At 41.5% G+C, this 22,442-nt stretch overlaps 1 protein-coding gene across 1 annotated transcript in view; it reads right to left on the bottom strand.

Annotated features, from left to right (window-relative positions):
* Positions 1-22,442, bottom strand: part of cntn3b (contactin 3b) — a 53,151-nt gene that overhangs the window by 7,265 nt on the left and 23,444 nt on the right. Inside the window, exons 5-19 of the mRNA XM_040003143.1 lie at positions 20,102-20,200; positions 17,591-17,794; positions 16,392-16,494; positions 15,876-16,060; positions 15,306-15,442; positions 14,675-14,804; positions 13,898-14,048; positions 12,227-12,354; positions 10,391-10,566; positions 7,720-7,837; positions 6,729-6,887; positions 6,451-6,600; positions 2,392-2,462; positions 1,773-2,004; positions 1,233-1,342 (exon numbers count right to left, since the gene is read on the bottom strand). Coding sequence (XP_039859077.1) covers positions 1,233-1,342; positions 1,773-2,004; positions 2,392-2,462; positions 6,451-6,600; positions 6,729-6,887; positions 7,720-7,837; positions 10,391-10,566; positions 12,227-12,354; positions 13,898-14,048; positions 14,675-14,804; positions 15,306-15,442; positions 15,876-16,060; positions 16,392-16,494; positions 17,591-17,794; positions 20,102-20,200 — 2,153 coding nt within the window. The remainder of the gene's footprint in view (positions 1-1,232; positions 1,343-1,772; positions 2,005-2,391; positions 2,463-6,450; positions 6,601-6,728; positions 6,888-7,719; positions 7,838-10,390; positions 10,567-12,226; positions 12,355-13,897; positions 14,049-14,674; positions 14,805-15,305; positions 15,443-15,875; positions 16,061-16,391; positions 16,495-17,590; positions 17,795-20,101; positions 20,201-22,442) is intronic.

Genomic DNA, 22,442 nt, shown 5'->3' with positions numbered 1-22,442 from the left:
AAGGGTAAAAAAAAAACGTCAGGCTCCCAGGTGCAAAGATTCAAGTGGTGCATTTCATTGCATTATTAAAATTCATAATCCATCGTGAAATCTGAAATGCTGTTTGTATTACAGAAAGGGAGGGGGAGGAGGTGGTGAATAATACATTTTTCACTAGTTGAGTCTCAGTTCCTGATGCACATCCTCTCAGCTGCCCTACTTATATACAGAGGGCACTAGAGAGCCATATAATCACTGACCCAGGATCAAAAATTCTGCCTTAAGTCTTTCTAAGTCTAAGGAAAGTGGATCTTAAAGAAAAGAGGTTATGGATAAATCTTGAGAATATTGTTTTGAAAAGAATACTTTAGTTTAGCAAAGCATCAGGTCTGTAAAACTAGATGCAGAGCTAACTTTCCCTCAGGCTTTTAGCCAACACTTAGAGGTGCAGGTGACGCGATATTTGATAAAGCAAACTTGCCGCTTGCTGTGAGTCATCTTTAATATTCATGTATCTCGAATTCAGTGACAAGACTTGAGTCAATAAGTGATTAAACTGAAATGTGAAGCCTGTCCTACGGGATACCCCTGTTTTTCAATTGCCCATAAATTGTTGTATTTCCAATTTGTTGACAATTAAAGTCATGTTTAATAAAGATCAGAAATCAAATCTTTTCAGCAGGATTATTAAATCTGAACGTCGACTGAATTTACAAGCCCAACAACATCTCCTTAAAAGCTGAGTGCCTCACACGTGTAGTCCTTGGTTTCCATACTGTTGGTGGCCTATTGAGATTCAGCAGCCCAAATCCACTTCAGAACCACATTTGGAGAATTGAGCTCTGTTCTGAAAGCACAATGTGGCCAGCACTATGGCAACTGCAGAGCTTTGTGCAAGGGGCCAGAGGTGACAGATACTGAAAGAGCACAGGAGGAGGGAGACTAAAAACAGCAAAGCCTTCTTTGCATTCTTGAAGCGATGAAGGATTTTTATTTTCCTCTCATGGGTTCAGTGTTGGGGTGCCAAAGTATTGCGATCACTTTGTGATGGTAACGCATTAAACAAAATCTCTTCTGAGATATATGCAAAGATACCGGAGAATATCATAAGCTAAAGAGAGAGACTCATTTAAAAAAAACAAACAAACAATGGATAAGACGGATAAACAAGGCACCGGGAAAGACCCACTTATGTTATTTGAAAGGGAAATAAAAAAAGAGAGAAAAGAATATGATTTTGTAGCAGTTCGTACCTCATATCCAAGCACTCTTTCAGGGATGGTGGGAAGAGCTTCCCAGCTCACTTCAATTTGTGCTGCAGACACACTTCTAGCCCTAACCCTCTTAGGAGCCACACTGGGGACTGCAGAAATAGAGCAAAAATGTGGTAAGAATCCCACAGACTCATCCAACACCATCACACACACTAATAGCAATAAGAGGTAAGGCACAAAATAGACCTGTAGTTTCACTGAAAAGCTATTTCCCCCGCTCTCTTTTAATGGGATCTGTGACTGACATAAGGGAAGACTATCTGCCCGGCAAATTCAATTAACAGGATACCTCCCTGACAGTGCGGTGTGGTAAGAGTCTGCTAGGATTTCCTGTAATCTACCAGCACGATAACTAATATCAAGTTGACATTCCCAGCTTGAGTGTGGAAGGAAATAACAGCACTGGAAAAAAAGCAGCTCATTTCATGATTACTATTCAAGGTCATGGTTATAAGGAGGGAGATTATAGCTTATTTAAGCGTCACTCTCTGCCGCCAGGCTGAGAAGTCTGTACCCTACCTTCCTCTGCCGAGTACACGACGGCGATCGAGCTGAAGGGCCCCTCGCCTCGGTTGTTGTATGCCCCCACTTTGACGTCAAAAGGCGAGAAGGGTGGGATGGTGTCATTTCGGAAGACGTAACGCGCCGCGGGTGTGGAGATAACCGCTCGCGTCCACGTGACCGTGCCCACAGGCCTGAAGGCGATGATGTAGCCGAAGCCCTCTCCGTTCTGCAGTTCCTCGGGCACAGGCTGGGAGCAAAACACAAAACTATAGTGATATTAAAACGCATACAGACAAAAAAACAGACAGGCCCGTCTCTGCACTGTGCCTCGACTAAGGGATATCGTGAACAGACACAGCCCCTTTCTCAGCTGCCACCACCTAGAAGCCTCCACAAATGCCTTTTACCTTATCTTTTCTTTTCATATGTGATTGTGGCTAAAGAGCACAGTTCTTTCTAAAGAAAGTGTCCCCATCCCTGCTTTTGGAGGAATAAATGGCACTTGGGGGCTGAGCCAGATGAATGGTGTCTCCTTCTAATGGGGGTCATAAAATTGCTCCTTTCAATTCTGCACAATTAAGCAAAACCATTACCCGGCAATGGAGAGAACAGTAAAATGTGACAGATGACTTACCTCCCATGTTATCACTAATTCAGACTTTGTGCCGCCTCCACCTCCAACATCAGTGGGAGCTGTATCAGGAACTGAGAGGTAAAGCCCAAAGGGGAGCAATTAGAACACAGTTTACAAAGCTCAACGACAAGCCTCGACTTGTAACCTTATGACGAGTATGCCAGCTGCAGATACTTCGCCTTCCATTTTACACCCCACAAATCCCCCACTTTGTGCAAACACAAGCATTGCAGAGAATAGTGACTTACAGACTTTGCCCAAATGTCAGCGTGCATACACCACAAGCCAAGATTTGTAATATTTTGCAAATGACATTTGACTCAACCCACTCCTTTTCAATTCCCACTAGGCTGTTTGTGCACTGCAGCGTGCTGGAAAAAACGACAGTGTAGGTGGAGGAGCACTCAAGCACGTCCTCATAGTATCCTTTCGTAAGTGGAGCCCTGATTTAGTAAGCAGCGTTTGTGTTTGAAGCCCAGGAGTGGTTGAATGCTTGGAATTGAGATTCCTTTTTTTTTCCTACCCAGACTTGATATCCTTCTTTTTTTTGCCATACCTACAACTTTAACTACAATAAAACAATCATTATATATAAACAAAGTTATATGAAATATATAACTGAAAAATATAAAATGTTATGATTTAGAAAATATTTGAAAGTTTCTGTAACACTTTAAGGCTTTGCATGCTGCTCTACTGAAGCAGAAGATGCATATTTTAAGCTACGTACGCCAGGTCTGCAAAGGGGCTAAAAAAGGGGCTATTTTCAAGAGACGGGGCAACATAGGATAGAGTAAAATGACAGGCTCATCAAAGAAGCCTTAAAATTGTTAAAGCGTACCTGTTATGCTTATTTGATGCTCTATATTCTTTGACTCTACTAGAGTAGCTTTCCATGGTTCCCAGTTCAGACTAGTCCTCCGTTCTTGGTGCGGCCCCTCAGTTCATCCTCTGTCTGAAATAAGCTGTTTTAGTTCCTTCTACAAAGTGAACTTCTAAAGCGAGTGATTTAGCCTATAAATGCTTCATTTTTAGTAAAGTGACAGAGCACTAGTGTGAAGGATCCGTTTCCAGTTGACACAAAATCTAAGGTCCATAGCCAGATAGTTCTTCTCTATTCTGACCAGGGGCAAACACACAGGACAAGGTCAGACTTTACTCCAATCAGTAGCAAAAATGCAAAATAATATTTAGAAAAAGTATAAACCTCACAGTTTACCCCATAATAACAAAGTGACAATGTGCTTGAAATTCTTGCAATTTTTAAAAATAAATAAATAAATAAAAGCCCAAACTATAACATGTACATAAGTATTCACAGGCTTTAACACATAAAACTGAGCTCAAGAATTGTCTGCAGACCTCCAAGACAGGACTGCACTGAGGCACAGAAACAGTTCTGCAGCACTTTAGGTCCCAATGAGCACAGTGGTCTCCATCATCTGTAAACAGAAAAAGTTTTGAACTAACAGGAGTCTTCCCTGAGTTATCAGGGAGAATGGCCTCAGTCAGGGAGGTGACCAAGAACCCAGTAGTCATTCTGATAAAGTTCCAGCGTTTTACTGTGGAGAGAAGAGAAGCTTCCAGAAGGCCACCTATTTCTGCAGCATTCCACCGATCAGGCCTGTATGGTAGAGTTGCCAGATAGAAGCAACTCCTCGGTAAAGGGCACATCACAGCCTGCCTGGAGTTTGCCAAAAAGCACCTGAAGGACAAAATCCTCTGGTCTGATGAAATGAAGATTGAACTGCTGGTCTGAATGTCAAGCCTCCATGTCTGGGGAAACCAGGGACTGCTCATCACCAGGCCAATGCCAACCCTACAGTGAAGCATGGTGGTGGCAGCATTACTGTGGTCATGTTTTTTATTATGGGGTATTTTGTGTGAATTTAACCAGTGTTGGAATAAGGCGATAACATAACAAAATGTGGAACCACTATAAATACTTGTAAATCGCAAACCTTATGTTCATTTTTACTTGTGTATCTCTCTAAATTTCAAAACATTTCAAATGGAAACACCATGGAGTTTCTTGGTTTTTCAAGCTACTTCATTATTTACACCCTGCTAGTACTGGTTTGGAACCCTTTCTGCCTTCAGAACTGCCTTAAGTCTTTGCCTTAATTCATTTCTCAGAGATTTTGGTTCATGTTGACACGATAGCATCACATAGTTGCTCCGGATTTGCTGGCAGTACATTCATGAATGTGAATCTCCTGTTTCACCACATCCCAAAGTATTGGATCGAGATCTGATGACATTTGAGTACTGTGAACTTCCTGTCATGTTCAAGAAATCAGTTTGAGGTAAACAAGGACATGGTCAACAACAAAACTGATGCTGAAACGATGCTCAGTTGTTACTAATGAGATCAGGATCTGCCAGAACAACTGTCCCACACCCTATTTTACCAACATCGCCTACACCATTGATGCAAGGAGGGCTGGCTGTTATTTACACCAAACTGACCATACCACTGGAATGCTGCAGCTGAAACTCGGACTCCTCAGACCAGGTAACGCGTTTCCAAACTCCTGTCCAGTTTGGTGGGCCGACAAATTTACAGACGAGTGAATACTATTGGTAGTATTACCTATTTGCTTATCTGTTGGTATCATCATTCGCAATAAATTCCCACAAATGAAAATGTAAAAAGTAAAGAAGAGGGGGGTTGAAACACAGTTCATTCTTACTACATACTTTGTCCACTAGAGGGCATTCTGCAACGTCCCTGTTGGCAACACAGCTTTGAAGTGCCACAAAAACATTAACCAGCTGATCCGAGCACTGCAGGGTAATGAGTAAATAAATGACTAACCATAACCAATTAGAGCAGGGTGATATGACCAAAAATATTTATCACGATATACATTTGAAAATTTGCGATAACGATATAACTGACGATATAATTGACACTAGACAAAATACTTTACAACTCCACAACTTTATTAGTGCAAAAAAAAAAACCATCAATGTATTTTCACTTAAACAAGCAGCTGTTTTTTATGTGCATTAAAGTTATATAAAAATGTAACAGTGCAAATGCAAATTCCTTGCTGACAGTTTAACCAAAGGTGTTTAAGTGTGCCGTATTTTCCAAAAAACACGGTAATAACGACGGCCCGCTAACATGCTCTACCAAAAATAGTGCTTTGTTGTGTATCTGACGGACGAGAGCTAAACCAGTTCCACACCACTGAAGTTGCAGCATTTTTACAAACCAATTCTGGTTCATCCGTTTCATTCAACGATCCGCTTTCACCCTTCTCATTCTCCGTCACCGACATGCTTTTTCCGCCATGTCTGTATGAAAACAAAGGCACTGCGCATATTCTATCGCAATATTTCATTTTCTTATCGTTGCCCAACCTTAACGGTATGATATGACCCAGCCCTATAACCAATGCTGGTGAAATCTGTTATATATCGAATATATTGGAATATCAGATTTTTTAAATGACCAAATATCGGTATTGATATCCTAAAAAAAACAACAACAACCCTATATTGGTTGGGATCTACTACAGATGGATGTGTGGGGAAACCCAGCAGATCAGCAGTTTCACCTTTCTTCTCCATCCTGATACTTGGGTTAATCTTCAGCAGGTAATCTTTACCATATCTAAAATGCTATAATGCACTGAGTTGCTACTATGTGATTGGGTGATTTGAAGTTTAATTATCAAGCAATTTATCGTTTCTACCTAATGAAGTATGTGGTATTCATTCCTGTGAAATCATCTGTAGCATAGCAGTCACTTTCTTGGACATATTAACTTTAGCTCACTATCACACCATTGCAAGTGTTTTTGTAAAAAAAAAAAAAAGCACTCCGCCGTCAAGCAAACTGGCAATAACATCAAAAACCGCCAACACAAATAAAATAAGCGTCACTTTTGGAATTGATTTTCCACAGTTCTGTGGTTGTGCTATAATCTCAACTTAGTTTTTGCCAAGGAAGACATAGAGTCCCAGAAAGTGAACATTTTGAAGTAAAGCTGATCCATCGGTGCTTATATCTGTTAATGTGTGTAGCTTTAATTTTTTTGATGTACATACTTGCATCCTCCGTCCTGGTCTTGGCTGAGGCTGGGCTAGGCTCACCAAGCCCTACAGCATTGCGTGCCACCACCCTGAACTCGTGCTCCACCCACGCATTCAGACCCACCACCGTGGCTGTCAGCATGTTACCATTGACCACCTCTGGCACTGCAAAGTGGAAATTCAGTTCTTTAATAGAAAAATAATTGAACGCTAAACAACTGGACTCCAACTGAATGATGAGCAAATAAATATCCAGGCAAAATAAATACTACAGAAGCCTCTTTTCAGCGTACCTGTGTCTACAGCCTGCCAGCCCACGGTAAAAGGAGTTCGAGCCTGGATGATGTAGCCGGTGATGGGGCTGCCGTTGTCCCTTCCGGGAGTCCAGGATAACTGTGCTGTACTGTCTGTGATTTCCTCCACTGATACCTTGTCCGGAGGACCTGGGGGACCTGCATCAATCAGACAGTGACGAGGGTGAACCCAAGGTGAGCACCCATTTAAAAAAGCCTCCTCTCATCAAGCTCATAAAGACTTGTACACATTGTTACATATCAAGGCCATCACACTCGCTTTAATTAAGGGCTGCGCCCTTGGTGTGTACACGCTTTATGTGTGTGTATGTGTGCGAGTGTGGGATTCTTAAGTGATGAGTTCACCGGCTGTGGAAAGATAAAGTGAATGGGATCGTTTATTAGAAAAGGAAATAGGTGCTTCATGAGGAGGAGACATCAGTAAGTAGAAAAAGGAAAGAATAGAAAAGCGAGTGTTTGCGACTACAACCTGCTCAGTCTTTACCATGTTATAGCCGTTTGCTTTGCTGCTCCATTATTCAAATGCTTTCCATGATATTTTGCCGGTGTGTAAATGAGCCAATTACAGTCATTTTCTGTGATAAACATTGCCTTCTCAAAGCACCTGGGACAGCTATTAGAGTTTGTTTAGGGCAGGAATACCAATGTAAATCACCAGAGATACGCTTGTACACGGAGCCAGATACACCAGGCACATATCAACAAAGCTACTTCAGCTACCTCAGAGCGAGCGTGTACACCATTACTGCATTTCAGTAACAAGTACAGTATATATTGTAAACAGGAGCTGACGTTACAGACCGAGACAGACATTTTTTGCTTCCCCATCGTGTATCTTTAGCGAGAGCCTCGGGGATGTTTCGCACTCTTCTGTCAAACTTTTTTTGCTTTGAATACTTTTACACAAGCTCTGTGGTAGCCGTGCTACGGCGCTCACACAAAAGCAACCGAAATCTGGCCCTTCTCTTACCTTTGACGACCAAAATGGCAGAGGTGGACAGGTTTTCCACATCAGTGTCAATAACACAGACATATTTCCCACCGTGGTTCAGCTGGATGTTACGAATCATCAGATCCCCTGATATGCTCTGAAAGAGAGAAATAAGGTTAAGTAAGAGATGTAGCGTTAATTAATCTTCCAGCCTGTGGCTCTGGGATGCTTTTACATTTCATAACATCCAATACAATCACAGCGACTCCGGGCCGCTGATTTTTGCATCTTTCAAACACAAACAACTGACATGGCAGATGTACTCAGAGCAAATAACCCTATTGGCCGTCCTTCAGGCACTATCTAACCAACCGGCCTCCAAACCCCTGTAAACAACTACCCGCTACACACAGGACACACAAAACAAACACAGTCGAGCTAATTGGCAAAGCAATCCTAATTATTCTCTAATTACACAAGCTCAAGCAAGATATGAGTCTAACTCCCAGTGTAAAGAGTAAATATTATTTTACATGGGCTGCATGCATGTGATGGCCGTGAGGAACATGCAGCGAAACACAGCAGCAAATGTTAATTTTCTTATCTGGAAAAGGGGAGTTACTGTGTGTGGCTACATAAAGCAGAATTACCTTAAAAATGAGGTTGTAATTCTGCATTTTTCTTTGTTTTCAAAAAGAATGAAAATCATTCTTTATTCCTAACATCTTCTAGTGCTTTCGACTACAAAGACACCTCTCCTAAAAACAGCTAGCAAGTACGGTGCATAGCTCATTTCTCTGTACTGACAGAATATGTTAGCGATCAGAATAGTTTTTTTTCCAGCATCCGTGAAAGCATTTGTTCATTTTAAAATTCATGTGGGAAAACGCGGCACAAAATTACTCATCAGTCGTACGCGGCGAATCTAAACTGTGCAGCTGATTTAGCTCTTCATAGCTCGCTTAAATATTCTTTCAGTGCATTCCAATTAGCCGAGCATTCATCACATCGCAATGAAACAACCCAACCTAAAAGCTATCATGCTACACTTCAGCATGTCTGCGTCATTCAATCATCTTGTAAAGCGAGATTATTAGAGCCCTCTTGCACAGCGTGACACGCTCTTGCTACTGTACGGCATCAGATGGGTCTTTGGGGGGGATCAACTGATTGATTGTTTGGGGGTTTTCTGATGGGTGCTCAAAGGCAATAAGAAAAGTATTGAAAGTCAGCAGACTTAATACGCTTTATCCAGGCAACATTACTGTGCTCTCATTTGGACTGCTGATGGGAGTCGGGCCTTTTGAAAGTCACCTCTTGAAGTGGCCTGTCACAAAGCATGTCAGCCAGAGAAAAAGAGTGTGCTGCTTTAGAAACTAGTCACCTGGGGGAGAGCCAGGTAAGACTCACTGCAGTCACAGTAGATCTCATCACCTCCAAAGGCTAGTGATCATAGTTCCACTGTGCCGCAACTGGGCATGAACACCTATGGATCTTCACCTCTCTAAGGCAACTGACAAAGCAGAGCTGAGCCGAATGGCACTTCTATGCGCCCAAGGGATAAAGTGACTATCTTTCTTGCTCTTTTTTTTCTCTTTTACCCTTCCTTTCATCTTCTCTCCTCTTCCCTGACAGTTTTGAAGCGCCATGCCTGATTCTCCTTCCAATGTCAGCCGCCACCTGGCCGACCCGAGAGCTTGCGATGCATCGCGGGCTTCCTGCCTTGGCAGGAAGGAAGTGATGAGGCAGATTTGCTTTAATTATGTTAATTAATTCATCAGAAGCTGTTGAGCAGGGGGTTGGTAATCTCTCTGGACAGGGGAAACAGACTCTGTGAAAACTATCTCTCATTAAATGCCTATGCACAGTTCAATGTCATTAGTAATTGCCATTTGCTTTCATGAAGAAACGAGTGCGCCGTGTCCACAAAACCGTGAGCGTATTGAGATACGATGTCAACTATTACCACATGAATGGCAGTGATCAGACTCTAAAACCTCGGATGATAAGCGGCGGTATGTGAAGCAAAAAGAGTGTGCATAGCAATTTGAAACTGACAAGCTTTGAACAATTAACTTTGCCCTTCATCAAAAGGAACAAATATTCAACAAAAAAAATAATAAAAAGGCGTCACTTATCAATATTTCAAGGCATATGGATTTCAAATGAACATTTACTGGTGCCAGGCCTGCCCTTGGTGAATGCCAGCCAGCTCATTACTTAATTATTTCGGGACTCTAGATTCATAAATAGGTATGCAAATTCAATTACAGCGCAGGGAGATGATAAGAAAATGTTCTCCCTTGAGGTACAGGAATTAGAAGTTGAAGGGATGAAAAGTATAAAGACTTTATTAACGAGGGCCCTCTGTAAGACTAAAATGGCATTTCACTGATATATTTTTAGAGGTGTAACACATGGCAGCTCGCACAGGCAATTCAAAAGGTAAGGATCCCAATTACAGAGCTGATACCGCCATTCAGATACTGCGATATCTGTAACTGATATCGCTACCTTTTTGAAATTCTGTTCACAACTGACCACAGAGAAACCTTCAAATCTTCGCCTAAATCTCTTCATTTGAGTATTATTAGGGTTTATGAAGCCCTCAGCCGGGCTGTGGAGCATACCCTTGCGCGTTACACACTGTGTCCCAATTAATCCCAGAGTAGCCAGAAAGTATCTGAGTTTAATGCTCGACATGACTCACCCCACCCACTCTTTCAAAATGATCGCTGTCTCGCTGGAAGTCGATGAGCTGGCCGTTGAATGCCCACGAGAAAGAGACATCCAGAGCTGGATCGGAGGCAATCTGGCAGGGTAACACGATGCTCTCGCCAACAATAATCTCCATGTTAGTAGGCCTCATGGTGATTCTGGTGGGCTCTGGCCAGACAACAGATGACAGCACAAGCATGATAATATCTCTGCCACTGAAACCTCTAACACCACCATGACCCCTGCAACTGCCATTTCACTCCAATTCGCAGCTAAACCGAGCAACAGTCATTAAATTACCCATGAATGTGGCTTTTTTTCTGATTTTAATAAGCACTTAAATTCCAAGCTTGTCCATTAGTAACATTTAATGACTTTGCGGGTTCACATTTTATCTCCCTAGATCAATTTGGACGAAAAAAAAAAAGTTGTTTGAAACAGGATTACTGAGATGGGAGCACATTCTTACTGGTGACTGTGGTGGATTGGGGGCCTCAGAATATGTTGACAAAAGGTCAGAGTAATTAAATTTCATGACATTAAATGGTTCAGCTGTCAGCGTATGAGAAGAATAGAAAGTAATGAGAAAAAAAAGTTGCACACACAACAGATTAAAAATAGGGGACTACATGAACGTGTTATGTCATTGCACTCATAAATAATGACCTTTAACTAAATCAATGATAAGCATTTGTTGCTTACTTAACTGTTATTTTAGCTGCTATTTACCAGGCCCATTAATTTTACAATATCCTTGCTTGATAACACACGCAATAAGCTGAAAGAAACAAATACATAAAAATAAGGACAAGAAAGAGCTGACTTTTATTTTGGAAATACTTCAAGGAAACTTATTTGCTAATAAGAAAATTTCCCTTTAAAGTCTTATCAACTATACGGTATTTGAAGTTACTTTAACATAAACAATCAAATCAAATTTAGCATATAAGAGCAGAAAACTCGCCATAGTACAGGATAACATCAGCCCTGGATTCTGCCCTGCCTGGTTTTGTTGTGGTCTTACTAAACTCACTGATTCACCATTCAGTCCTTCTCTGAATAGAAATCTTGACAATGCCTGCTGCCTTAAAAATATCAATGAGTGCATATTTCATAGAATTTCAGTTAGAAGAGCTGAAAGACGAGACTGATCGTCACAACTTCTGCCAGCAGTTACAGGATTTTTTGGCTCAGCACTTCATGGCATGTGTTTGAGTACACGTGTGTGGCAAGATCATGACCCATCAAAATCCAACAGTTAAAGTTTTTAGCCATGTTCTTGGTCCAAACAAGTGTCCAGATGGTTGCTGCATTGCAGCATTGTTGTGGCTGGTAAAGGACAACTGTATTTGTCATCTAATTTTGGATGTTTGCAGCGATTTATGGCCACCAGCACGCTCAATAACCACCATAATCATATTCAGCACTTGTTAAAGTGAAACAGCATTAGCTTTATTATTAGTGTACACACATATGACTGATAATAGCCTCTTATCTTATTTAACTCTCACCAAGAAAGCATGTATTTCCTAAGGTTTCAGAGTTTGTCTTGTTCCTTTATTCCATTTAAAAACCGAGAGTTAATTTTCCGAGTTAAAATCTTTAACAGGAATGAATGAAATGCTGTTTTTTTTACGGGGTTTTTTTGGTTTCTTTTCTTCTCTTTGAAATCAAGAACCCATTGTTTGTAAAAATTAGCACAAGCCTTGAGAGGCAAATCAAAGTTCTTGAATGGGAAGCGTGTCAGGTGTGATGACAAAGAAGGGATGGAGCAGATAGTGAAAATGTTAATTAACTGAGAGCGATTCGACTTTTAGGCCAGACTTACCAGTGACAATCAGTCTTCCTGTTGTGCTTGCCGTCCCAAACTGATTCTTAGCGATACACGTGTAGCTAGCTGCATCCCGTTTGGTTACATTGGCAATCTTTAATGTTCCATCTGGAAGCAAAGCAATCCTGAGAAGAGAGCGGCTTTTTACTGTATTTGGTAAGATAGCGATTGTAAAGTAGGACTACAGTGTTCAGCTCTGTTTTGGATTTGTATATAGTAATGACGTTCCCATCTATCGCCATGTATATAATAAAATTCTCAAAGATTTGTCAAATAACTCAGATTTAAAGACTTTAAATCGATGAGGTCAGTGTGAAACCCCTATCATGCTGAAAGGTCACCGACTGGCTAGATATTAAAAAAATAACATGCAAAGCCCCCCACTTTAAGCAGTTTTATTATATTATTTCCACTAGCTGGGTCATTAGAAATCTGTAGTTATTTAGAAGATGTCTATCTCCAAACATGTATAAATCAATCAAGCATGAGCTAAACATAAGCTTATATAGAAATCAGATGGTTGTAACAATTTTTCAACTGATGTGGTATTCAGTGAGAAAATGTGTGCAAAATTCATTTTCTAAACACTGCTCCAATTTACAGCGTGACTGCATATGTGAGTAAACATTTCCCTTCCAGTGTCTGCATACATCCAGTCTTGAAAGAGTACGTGGGCTTCACATATGCTAAATGTCAGTCAGCTTGGGAATTCTACCAATTTTCCGCCGCTATAGATGCAGCTTCCCATCTGGAGCCGACTAAAGAGGCTCTGTGCTGTTTTGACAAGACGCCTTGCTCGTATTGTTCTTTTTCAGACCTCCTCTTCAATAGGCAGCATGGGAGCGATTCAAACGGCATTTCTTTCCTGTACTGGGATGCCTGCGTTTGACTTTGTATTGAGTTTGTATTCAGTCTGTCTGTTGTGTGTGAGCGTGTGTTCCAAAGTCTTGATGTACGTACGATAACTTACAGGAGGTTTTAGAAACTATCTGAGGTTTCTGATTCTTTTGCCTATCGAGATGACAAAAAGCCTGAAACGTGACATGCTTTTGGAATTCTCTACCTTTAAATGCTTCTTTATTGTGAAACGTTCCGGTTTATCCAATAAAAAATCCAACAGAGAAGGGCACCAAACTAAATGAAGCACCACTTTATACCCCCTGAAAGCGACGCTTGATGTTGGCTCATTGTCTTTGTGCCTGTGTTCAGAGTTATTTCTTGTCTATTGAGACTGCTCTCCGATCTCCATCAAAGCTTTCGTCTCTGCTGTTTGGTGATTGCATCAATCAAGCCCTTGTAACTCTTTGTCTGTCATGATAAAACAGATAATTACAGGTGCAGTAGCTTCATTCTTACTTTAGAGTTCCTTCCTCAGTTTATAAGATGAGCGGGAACTCCATTTACTACTCTTTTATCTTCTTAAATATTTAACACAGTGTTGATATGACCACCTAGCATCTTCAGTCTTCACACTGAGCTATTTGCACACAAGGGGGCACGCAATATATTAGCTATCTGCAATTTTCCTGGTGGGCGCCCTCTCGTTCTTCTCATTAGCATTTCCTTCTATGCATCTCTGCAAATGCCAAACGCTCTATTGAAACAAGTCAGCTTGCAGTGAATGCGAATGAAAGCTGCCAGTAATATACACTTGGATATTTATCCTACCTTTCAGTTCTCTGCAGGATTTCATTCCCTTTCTTCCACAGGCTAATTGCTGGGGGTGAGGCCTGAGGCTTGCATTCAAGAGTGACTTCGCTGCCTGAGCGAGCTTTTAGCAAGGCCCTTAGTGGACTTTTGGAGAAAGTAGGAGGTGAAGCTGCATGTAGGGGAACAGAGAAAGGTGTGAGATTAAAAAATATATATATGGGCAACCTTAACCTTTGCAGATCAACCGTGCTGTACTGAGATAAACTCTCTTTCAGCTTTCAGAGAAAGCAGCCTGAAATCTCAGCACAAAAGCCTACTGGTCTCAAAGCTCGCCATAGTCATCCCACCCTTCAGCTGCACATCCTTGAATACACCATTCACCTCAAGCATGTCATAAACTATTGTCTGCACTCATCAGTTTTTTGTTAGCTATCGTTAGGACACTCAAGTGTCATCACATGTATCAAGAGAGTTGAATTTCTTATTGAGCCAGTCAGATGGAAGTCATCAAAGCTTTGCAAATAAATCAATACCCTGTCTACATGAGAAGGCATGCACAATGCCACAAAACAATGCATTTGTAGTATCCAAATCAATACATGAAATGACTGAAAGTAAAACGAGACACTCTATCAGATTCACATTTTTGCTGGCAAAGCCCATGGTGACATCAAATGCGTGCACAGACTGATTGCAGAGGAACGTTATAGCAGGCTGCTGGTTTTTATCTTAGGAGATGATCAAACGCATAGACAGATAAGCAGGATAAAAGCAGGAGGAGGGAGGCAATCTTACCTAACACCATTAGCTGGGCACCGGAATAAATAATTCCATGTTTGTTTTCAGCCACACACTGATACATCCCAGAATCGGAACGGTTTAACGAAGATATAGAAAGGGCCCCGTTTTCAATTTGTCCACGGCCCTGTGGAGGAAAGAGAAAGAGTCCTGCATATCCATCGCAAGGCCAGCCTATTATATCCAAAGGCACAACAGCAATTACTGCAACTCTGCATACGGTAAGCTTGACATAGATGAGGAAGTGCAGTGGTGAAAACTATTTATCTGCTTCTTAAACACACCGAACAGAAAAGGTGTTAACATAACTTATATTTCATGACCTTTCAGGATGATCATGATCATGATGACAGATCCCATCATTTTTAACAGATAAAGTTGTCTCGGTGCTGCGTGGGGAGGGGATCGATGCTTTCTAAAGCATAGTCTGGCTTTAGAATAGCTAACGTCTGCATTAGCATACATTAGCTAACGTATCCATTAGCATACATTACTTATATACACACAGCAGATTAACATTATTGCATTTACAATTTCTGCTACAGACCAGCTCAATTATTTGTTGTTACTTAGAAACTATTTAGAAACTAAGAAATTTTAGCCAGAAAGGAAAGAAATGTCTCCATACATCAGCCATCACTTGCTCCCCATTCTTCAGCCAGCTGTAGGATGGTTTAGGCTTTCCATTGGCCTTACATTCCCAGAAGAGGTTTCCCTCTATGGAAAGAGCTGTGTCCGCCATCGTCTGGAGCCAGTGAGGTTTAGCTTGGAATAAATGAAAAGGTTACCTATTCAAACATGCGTTTTAATTATAGAAGCACTGGATTAGTAAAGAATTGCATCAAGAATCATACAACCATAAGAGCAGCCTGGCATTAAAGCTTAAATTTAAATCAAATTTTAAACTTTACAAGTGGATTACCAGCATAATGAGAAACACGGGATGGTAAACAGATCTGAATATTAACTGGAAATGAATTTAAAGCCCCTGGAATAATAGCCATTTATCATTTCTACCCTTAGCTTGTTCTGAAATTTCAACAACATTAAGCCTCAAACGTCCGCAGAAAAAGGTTTTATGCCGAGCAAATGGGATTCAAGCTGCTGGCCATCTGCATGTTTTCTGGACAACTGTGGATATATATGTTCCATTTGTCCCTCCACCTCACTGTCATTCGATTTGAAACGGCTCACTTACCGTGGAATGAAATACGGCCCCGTGCAGCATTTTTGCCTCTGCGATTCTCCGCCATGCACTCGTACGTCCCCGCATCCTCCTGCTGGAAATTAGGGATTTCCAGGACGGCATTTGAATTCTTCATTTTGACTTTGCTGGGGAAAGGGACGCCGCTCGTTCTCCTCCAGCTTATTTCTGGGACGGGGCTGTAAAAGAGGAACAAGAAGTTCCCAGGATTGTAACTGTCACTCGCTCTGATCAAAGTGTGATTAAGGACAGAAGGAAAAGTAGTTGTTAGAAAAAGTAAAAGCTTTGTGAATTCTCGTTCCCTGCAAATCAATCCGTGATTGCCAAGCTGTCGGATGCTCTTAAAAGAACTCTTACTTCTGCTCCCTTGTCTTTTTCATGCGTTCCTATGGATTGATGAATCTGAGGATGAGTAATGCTGACGCTTGTGCATTCTTAAATCGTCTTGAGTAGCTGTAATTCATGCATGAATGCGTGTACCGTTTGTGTCACAGGCATACAGTGACTTACTTTCCCAAAGCGAAGCATTCCAGTTTCACCGCGGATTCTTTCGCAGCTGGAACTGAATCGGGAAAATGGACTTCTATTTTGGGTTCATATTCACCCATTACTCCTACAAAAGGGAGACAATAGATGACAAGCTTTTTACATCAGTGATTAACAGCAGACTCACACGCACCGTGAATCAGGCAGAGAGAGAGCAATAACACAGCGGGGCAGCTAATGCAAAAGTTATGCATATGAATACAAAGTGACCAGTGAAGGCATTGTAAAAGAGGGGGGGGGATTAAGAGGGGGGCTATAAAAGGACTTATTTAGCAGAGATTGATAACATTTGGCTATGTGACTTCATTCAGGAGTTTATTTACATTCACATCACCGGGACAGGTCAGTGACGTCCTTGCAGAGAGAGTAGCCTGCCCTTTATTATTAGCAATCACAACCTGGCAGTCTCTAAGTAAGAGCTGATTTGGGGTCCTCTTCATGTTTTCAGATTAAAAGTCAGAAAAGACTGTGATAAAGCTGACGCACTCTCAGGAAAACATGCAAAATACGCAACTGCATCTTCCTCTGTACTTAGAATATATTTGTGGCATTTTGATAATAACACAACCTAAGAAGCCAGCTCATAAAAGCTTTGTGCTGCAGCTGGAATACCAAATGAAATTAGTGGCTTTTATGTAACTCTGTGCCACATTGTAAAAAGACAAGCTTTGGAATTCGTGTCTTTACTAATGGTTAACAACTCATCTGTTGCTGTCTTACGGCTCAGTTTTAGGCTGGTAATAATCCCTTTTGCTGTCCTTTCGATTTTTCTTGTTTGTAATAATGCACTTGTAATTGTTTGACAGTCACAGCTTTCTCATTTTATGTCATCAAAGCTTGTAAACAAATATTAATAGCATTAATAATTCATAAATGTTCCACATTCTTCAGCTGGAGGAGGATAAACACCAGCCAAATGGATTTTTCACAACCCAGCTATTATCTGTTGAGTGCGAAGCAGGTCCTACCACCTTGCTGGAGTACGATCAATTACCTGCTTTTATAATGAAATTAAAATTTGGAACTTAAATTATAACCTAGATCTTAACGAGCTGAAATCATGATGAATCCGGGAATGCAGCCTTCAGGCAGAGAAGTCTCACAACAGATTAAAGCTGCATGGCATATGAGGATAAAGATGAAAGCCTGATTTTAGTGTTTACCATCGCTTCTGAGGACCAGTGGTGTGGGAGAGCTGAGGATCTTCTCCCTTGTGACAGTGTTGTTAACCACACAGGTGTAGTTGCCCACATCTGAGCGCTCCACTTTGGCGATGTACAGGCTTCCTGTCTCTTGAGAGATGAATCTCCGACTGTCTTGTTGGACAAAGTGAGGGTATTCATTGAAGATCCACGCAAATGTCAGCTCTAGAAGAGAAAGGAAGACAGTTGAACTATGCAGCAGCGGTCCACTTTCACACCTCGGCTGATTTCACACGTGTTAGTCGCATTGGCCCCCGCTGGAACAGCTGTATCAAAAGAACTCGGCTACGGCCTTAAAATGTGAGCGTATCATGTCATTTTCCTTCCCTTATCTCAGTTTCCTTGGGAGGAGATACCAAGACTGGGTGACTGTAGCAGCTATCAGTGCAGAAAAAAAAAGGGAGAGCTAAGGAAAGGGAGCGAAACAAAATGGATTACAGCGCGTCAGTGACCCTCCCCTGGCACATGGCCTCCATTCCCTGGGTCCCTGAGCGCCTTAGTTCAGGGGTGGCACAGGCAAGTCAATGGTTGGATTGAGGGATGGATTGGCACAAATATATGTTGTCATGCCCCTTTGCAAATGGTAGGTCTACCATAAGAAAGGAGAGACTTTCCGTGATGAATTACTGTGGCATTTTCTCAAAGAAAACACTGCAAAGACTTTCAAGAGTTAGGAGATGCTCTGTGTAATCAGCCACTTCAAAGGTAGTGGGCTCAGAGTCAAAAGGTGTACACAATGACTGTCAATCGCCCCGAGGGGGGAGCCCATAGATGGGATTGAGCGTCCGAGCTGGGTGCAGCGATGCAGATACAAAGCTGCCTCTGATTAGGCAAAAGCGGCAGCATAGTTCAGAGTCAGCATAACCTGGAGCTGAACTATGTGTCTATAACGGGCAGTAATATCATTTTGCCAAGCAATTCTTTGTTAAGCGACAAAGAAAATACAACACAAGTGGTTTTACAGTACATGGAAGATAAAAGTGCCAAAAAAAAGCCCTTGGAGTAAACAAATGTCTAAGGTGGAGTACAATAACATCTGCTTGCAATGGTACTGTATTTAATTTTTCATAAATGGGTGTTGGGATAATGCATACGGAGGGGGAGGAAAAAGCTTGTGCAGAATTCAAAGCCAATGAAGTGTAATGAAAACTAAAGGGAATGCCTCTTACTGTAGGCGTCAGATAAAGTTCAAGGTTACATGGCACATCATCGCTTTCAAATTTTAAAAAGGAAAAGAGGGTGGAGAGAGGGGACAGCAGCGAGAGAGCGAGCCAGGAAGAGAGCAAAAGGGGAAAGAGGTAAGGAAGAAAAACAGGGACAACAGCCTTGCACAGCTTTACTTTCATTCACTTCGGAAAATGCAGGAAAACACAGCTGTGATACGGTTACAACAGCCAACTGCATATAAACCTGTGTCAAAGAGAAAAGCTGTCAAACTGTATTTCACAGAGTACTTTGACCCATTATCCCAAAGACCAGCTGTACAATGCTGTGCTACAAACTGCTCGCTTGTGAAGGAAATTGGTTGTTCCACTGTGCAAGCTATTGTATCAAGAGGGTGACAAGCTAGGCAGCAGCCATTGTGTATTTTTTTTTAGTTTTCCGCAGACACTCAGAGCGGTCGGGCTGAGCAGCCCGTGTCTTTATCTCGTCTATTTGTAGCCTCTGCTTTATCAAATGCAATTTTAGACTCTCACTTGAACAATTAAAGCATCTTTTTTCTTGAATGTGTGGAGGTGCTTGAATATAAGGCTAACAGCCAACAGTGCTATGTTCGTTATTTTAGCCTAAATACTGTAAATAGTGTGAAGACAGAAGCCTGGCTCTGTGCGAAAACAAAACAAAGCAAACACCTCTTAGCTCCTCTGAAGCTCGCTAATTAGCATATTTATTTCTGTAAAGCTCAAGTGCAAAAAAAAAAAAAGAGAAATTCTGGTTTTATGGAGGTTATCATTCTGGCACCCTACCTCCTTTATAACCACAACATTTTATACAGACTAAGCAAATCATTATACTGTGGTAATGAGCTGCTTCAGAGGTGCCGTGGCCCAAATATTGTCATTTTTAGCCATCACCAAGCTAATTTCTTTCCTGTTTCCAGCTTTGTTTGAAGCTAGGCTAGCTACTTGCTGGCTTTAGCCTCACACAAGCAAGAAAAAGTATGTTTATTTCCTAATTTAACTCTCAATGAAAGTGAATAAATATCTTTCTAATTTGAGAAACATGGCTTTAATTAAAAAAAAGAATCTGAATGAAGTGGAAAGAAAAGCACCCAAGTGCGGCTGGCTTATAGGTGTTCTCAATAAACAACATTAAGATGATTATTAAGAGCATGTGCACACACTAATGGGTGTAAAACTGGATTATGTTTAAGAAAAGGCAGTAATTATTCATCAAAGTTTGCAGTTTGCACTCAGTGGAGGTAATTCTTATGAGCTGTGTTTAAATAACAACAACATATAGCAAACTTACCTCCAGAATGTGGCGGTGGTCCACATAAAAGAACCACTCCTTGGCCTTCACGCACATTCACAGCACTCCTCACTGATTGAGTTTTGAAGTTATCCAGGTCTGATGAGACAGAAAACATTGAAACAGAAGTGGGTGGCGGTTTAAAAGAATACGACTGACAGTCAGATTGACCAAAAAGTGTGATTCAAAGATTTTCTATATCCACGAGGGTTACTTTTAAAGAGATAGTTTTGGAAACGGGGGGCATAATTCTCCCCAAACTCCCTTCACAGAATCACTGAGCCATGTTTTTGATGCTACATTTTGAAGATTGGGACTTTATAGGGCATCATTGATTGCCCTGGGACACCTCATGACAGCCTCCAATACTTTCAAAGGCATCTGGTGTGCTGATGAAATAGACGGACCTGACTCTGTGACGTTTACCCTGCAACGCTGCACTTTAGGAAGAGATTAGGCTGAAATAAGATAAAACGAGCAGGGGAAAGAAGAAAATACTGTGCACAGACTGAACAAACACTGGTGAGCGCGCATGACAAATGACAGTTTGCAGTGCCAGCAGCAATAAGTAACATCATTATTAAATGTGGTGTAATCTTGCACTTAAAAGCATTAGCTTCCCCATCAATACTCTCAGCACAATCTATCCCCCTGCAAATGAATGAGCAGTTGCTGGCAGACAAAAACTAAACCTGGGATGATAAACCACCCCTGGCTTCATGACTGATGGAGGGAAGCTGCTGCAGTCCGCTCTGTACTCTGTCTGCACCCTCTGGCTAACAGCCTGGAGTAAGCCTTCCAAACACAAACAAAAGAAAGTCAGTGTGACCGATAAGGGAAATTAGGAGAAGGAAGATTATGGAGAGAAGTGGGACAGAGTGTTGGTAAGATTAATGAGCGGCTCTCTGATGACCGCAGTGAAATCAAACAGAGCCAAGTCACGGCAGGACACTTAGAAGGCCACAGGAGGAGATGGCTGACTTGAAATACAGACAGAGGCATCCTGATCTCACTAGGTTGTCTTTAGAAGAAATGTCAATAAGAGAGTCGATCTTCAAATGACATTTAGGATTCTCAGGAACCGTGTTGGAGCAAGAAACGTACAGTGGTACGTACTGATCAAATCTTTGGTAGATGTGCACTAAAACATTTATATAATGAATACGGACCTAGAATGTTTAATTCAACAAACGCATGGATTTCTTTTCCCACAGTTGTGGCCAATTTCTGGATTATTTCTTCACAAATTAAGCAGGTAAAAGGACTAGAGCTGATTCCAAATGTGGCAATTACATTTGGAAGCTTTTTCTGTGAAACCGCATGTGGTCAAAGGAGCATGCAATTGGAAAAAAAAGGACCATCCTCAGGCTTTACAAACAAAGTGAATACATCAGAGAGATAGTGGGAACATTAGGGGGAGGCCAAATCAACAGTTTGGGACATTCCGAGAGAAAAGAATGAGTTTATCAACATAAAAAGGCCTGGATGTCTGCTGAAAACAACCGCAGGATCCTTTCCATGGCGAAAAGCCCCTTCACTATTCAGCTCAGGAGGTTGGTGTTTCTCTTCCAATTCAATCATAAAACCAAGACTTTGTGAGAGAAAACACAAAGGTGATGAGTAAAATACTGATCGGTCTCAAAAATTGAAAGGCCTGATTGGATCTTGCCAAATCAGCTGAAACTAAGATCAGCCTTTATCAAAATAAGGTAGGTAAAAACTGTGAAGACCATCCCGAGCACAAAACATCCTGTGTAAAACACAGCGAGGGCAGTGTGATGCAAAGACACTGTTCTCACTGACAGAAGACAGAAGCAGCTGGATTCATTCTGAAGTGAACAGTTCTGCTCTTACGGCTCAGATTCACATAAATGCAGCAAAATATTTAGAGACTCAAAACCAACTCAGGAGTGTCTGAAGCCAAATCAGTGCAGTTATGCAATGTCTGAGCCAATCACCTGTCCCCAGTCTTATTGAGTTGCTTATCACTTGCTGAAGATGAAATTTTAAGTTAGACCCACAAAGTAGCATCTGAAGATGTGTGAAAAAAGTGAAAAGCATTAATCAGAAATTCATTCTTCCTTAGCTACTGGTGAGAGGCAGGGTACGTGCCTCTCACCAGTAGCAAAGTATTACAAATGAGCATCAACTACAACTACATTAGACACCTGAAAATATGCACATATTGGAAAGTGCAACTGTAACCACTAAACAAAAAGAACAAAAATTGTGGCAAGGTTCAGACATTCATGGATGCAACTGCACAACAAGCCTGGCAACAGCTGTTTATAATAATAATGGCAGGACCTTTAGAAACTGGGGAAGGTGAATCAGAGGTTTA

This window comes from Simochromis diagramma, unplaced genomic scaffold (assembly GCF_900408965.1).
Source record: "Simochromis diagramma unplaced genomic scaffold, fSimDia1.1 OVJJ01000646.1, whole genome shotgun sequence".
In the NCBI taxonomy this organism is placed as follows: Eukaryota; Metazoa; Chordata; class Actinopteri; order Cichliformes; family Cichlidae; genus Simochromis; species Simochromis diagramma.
This window is presented reverse-complemented; position numbering and strand designations above follow the sequence as displayed.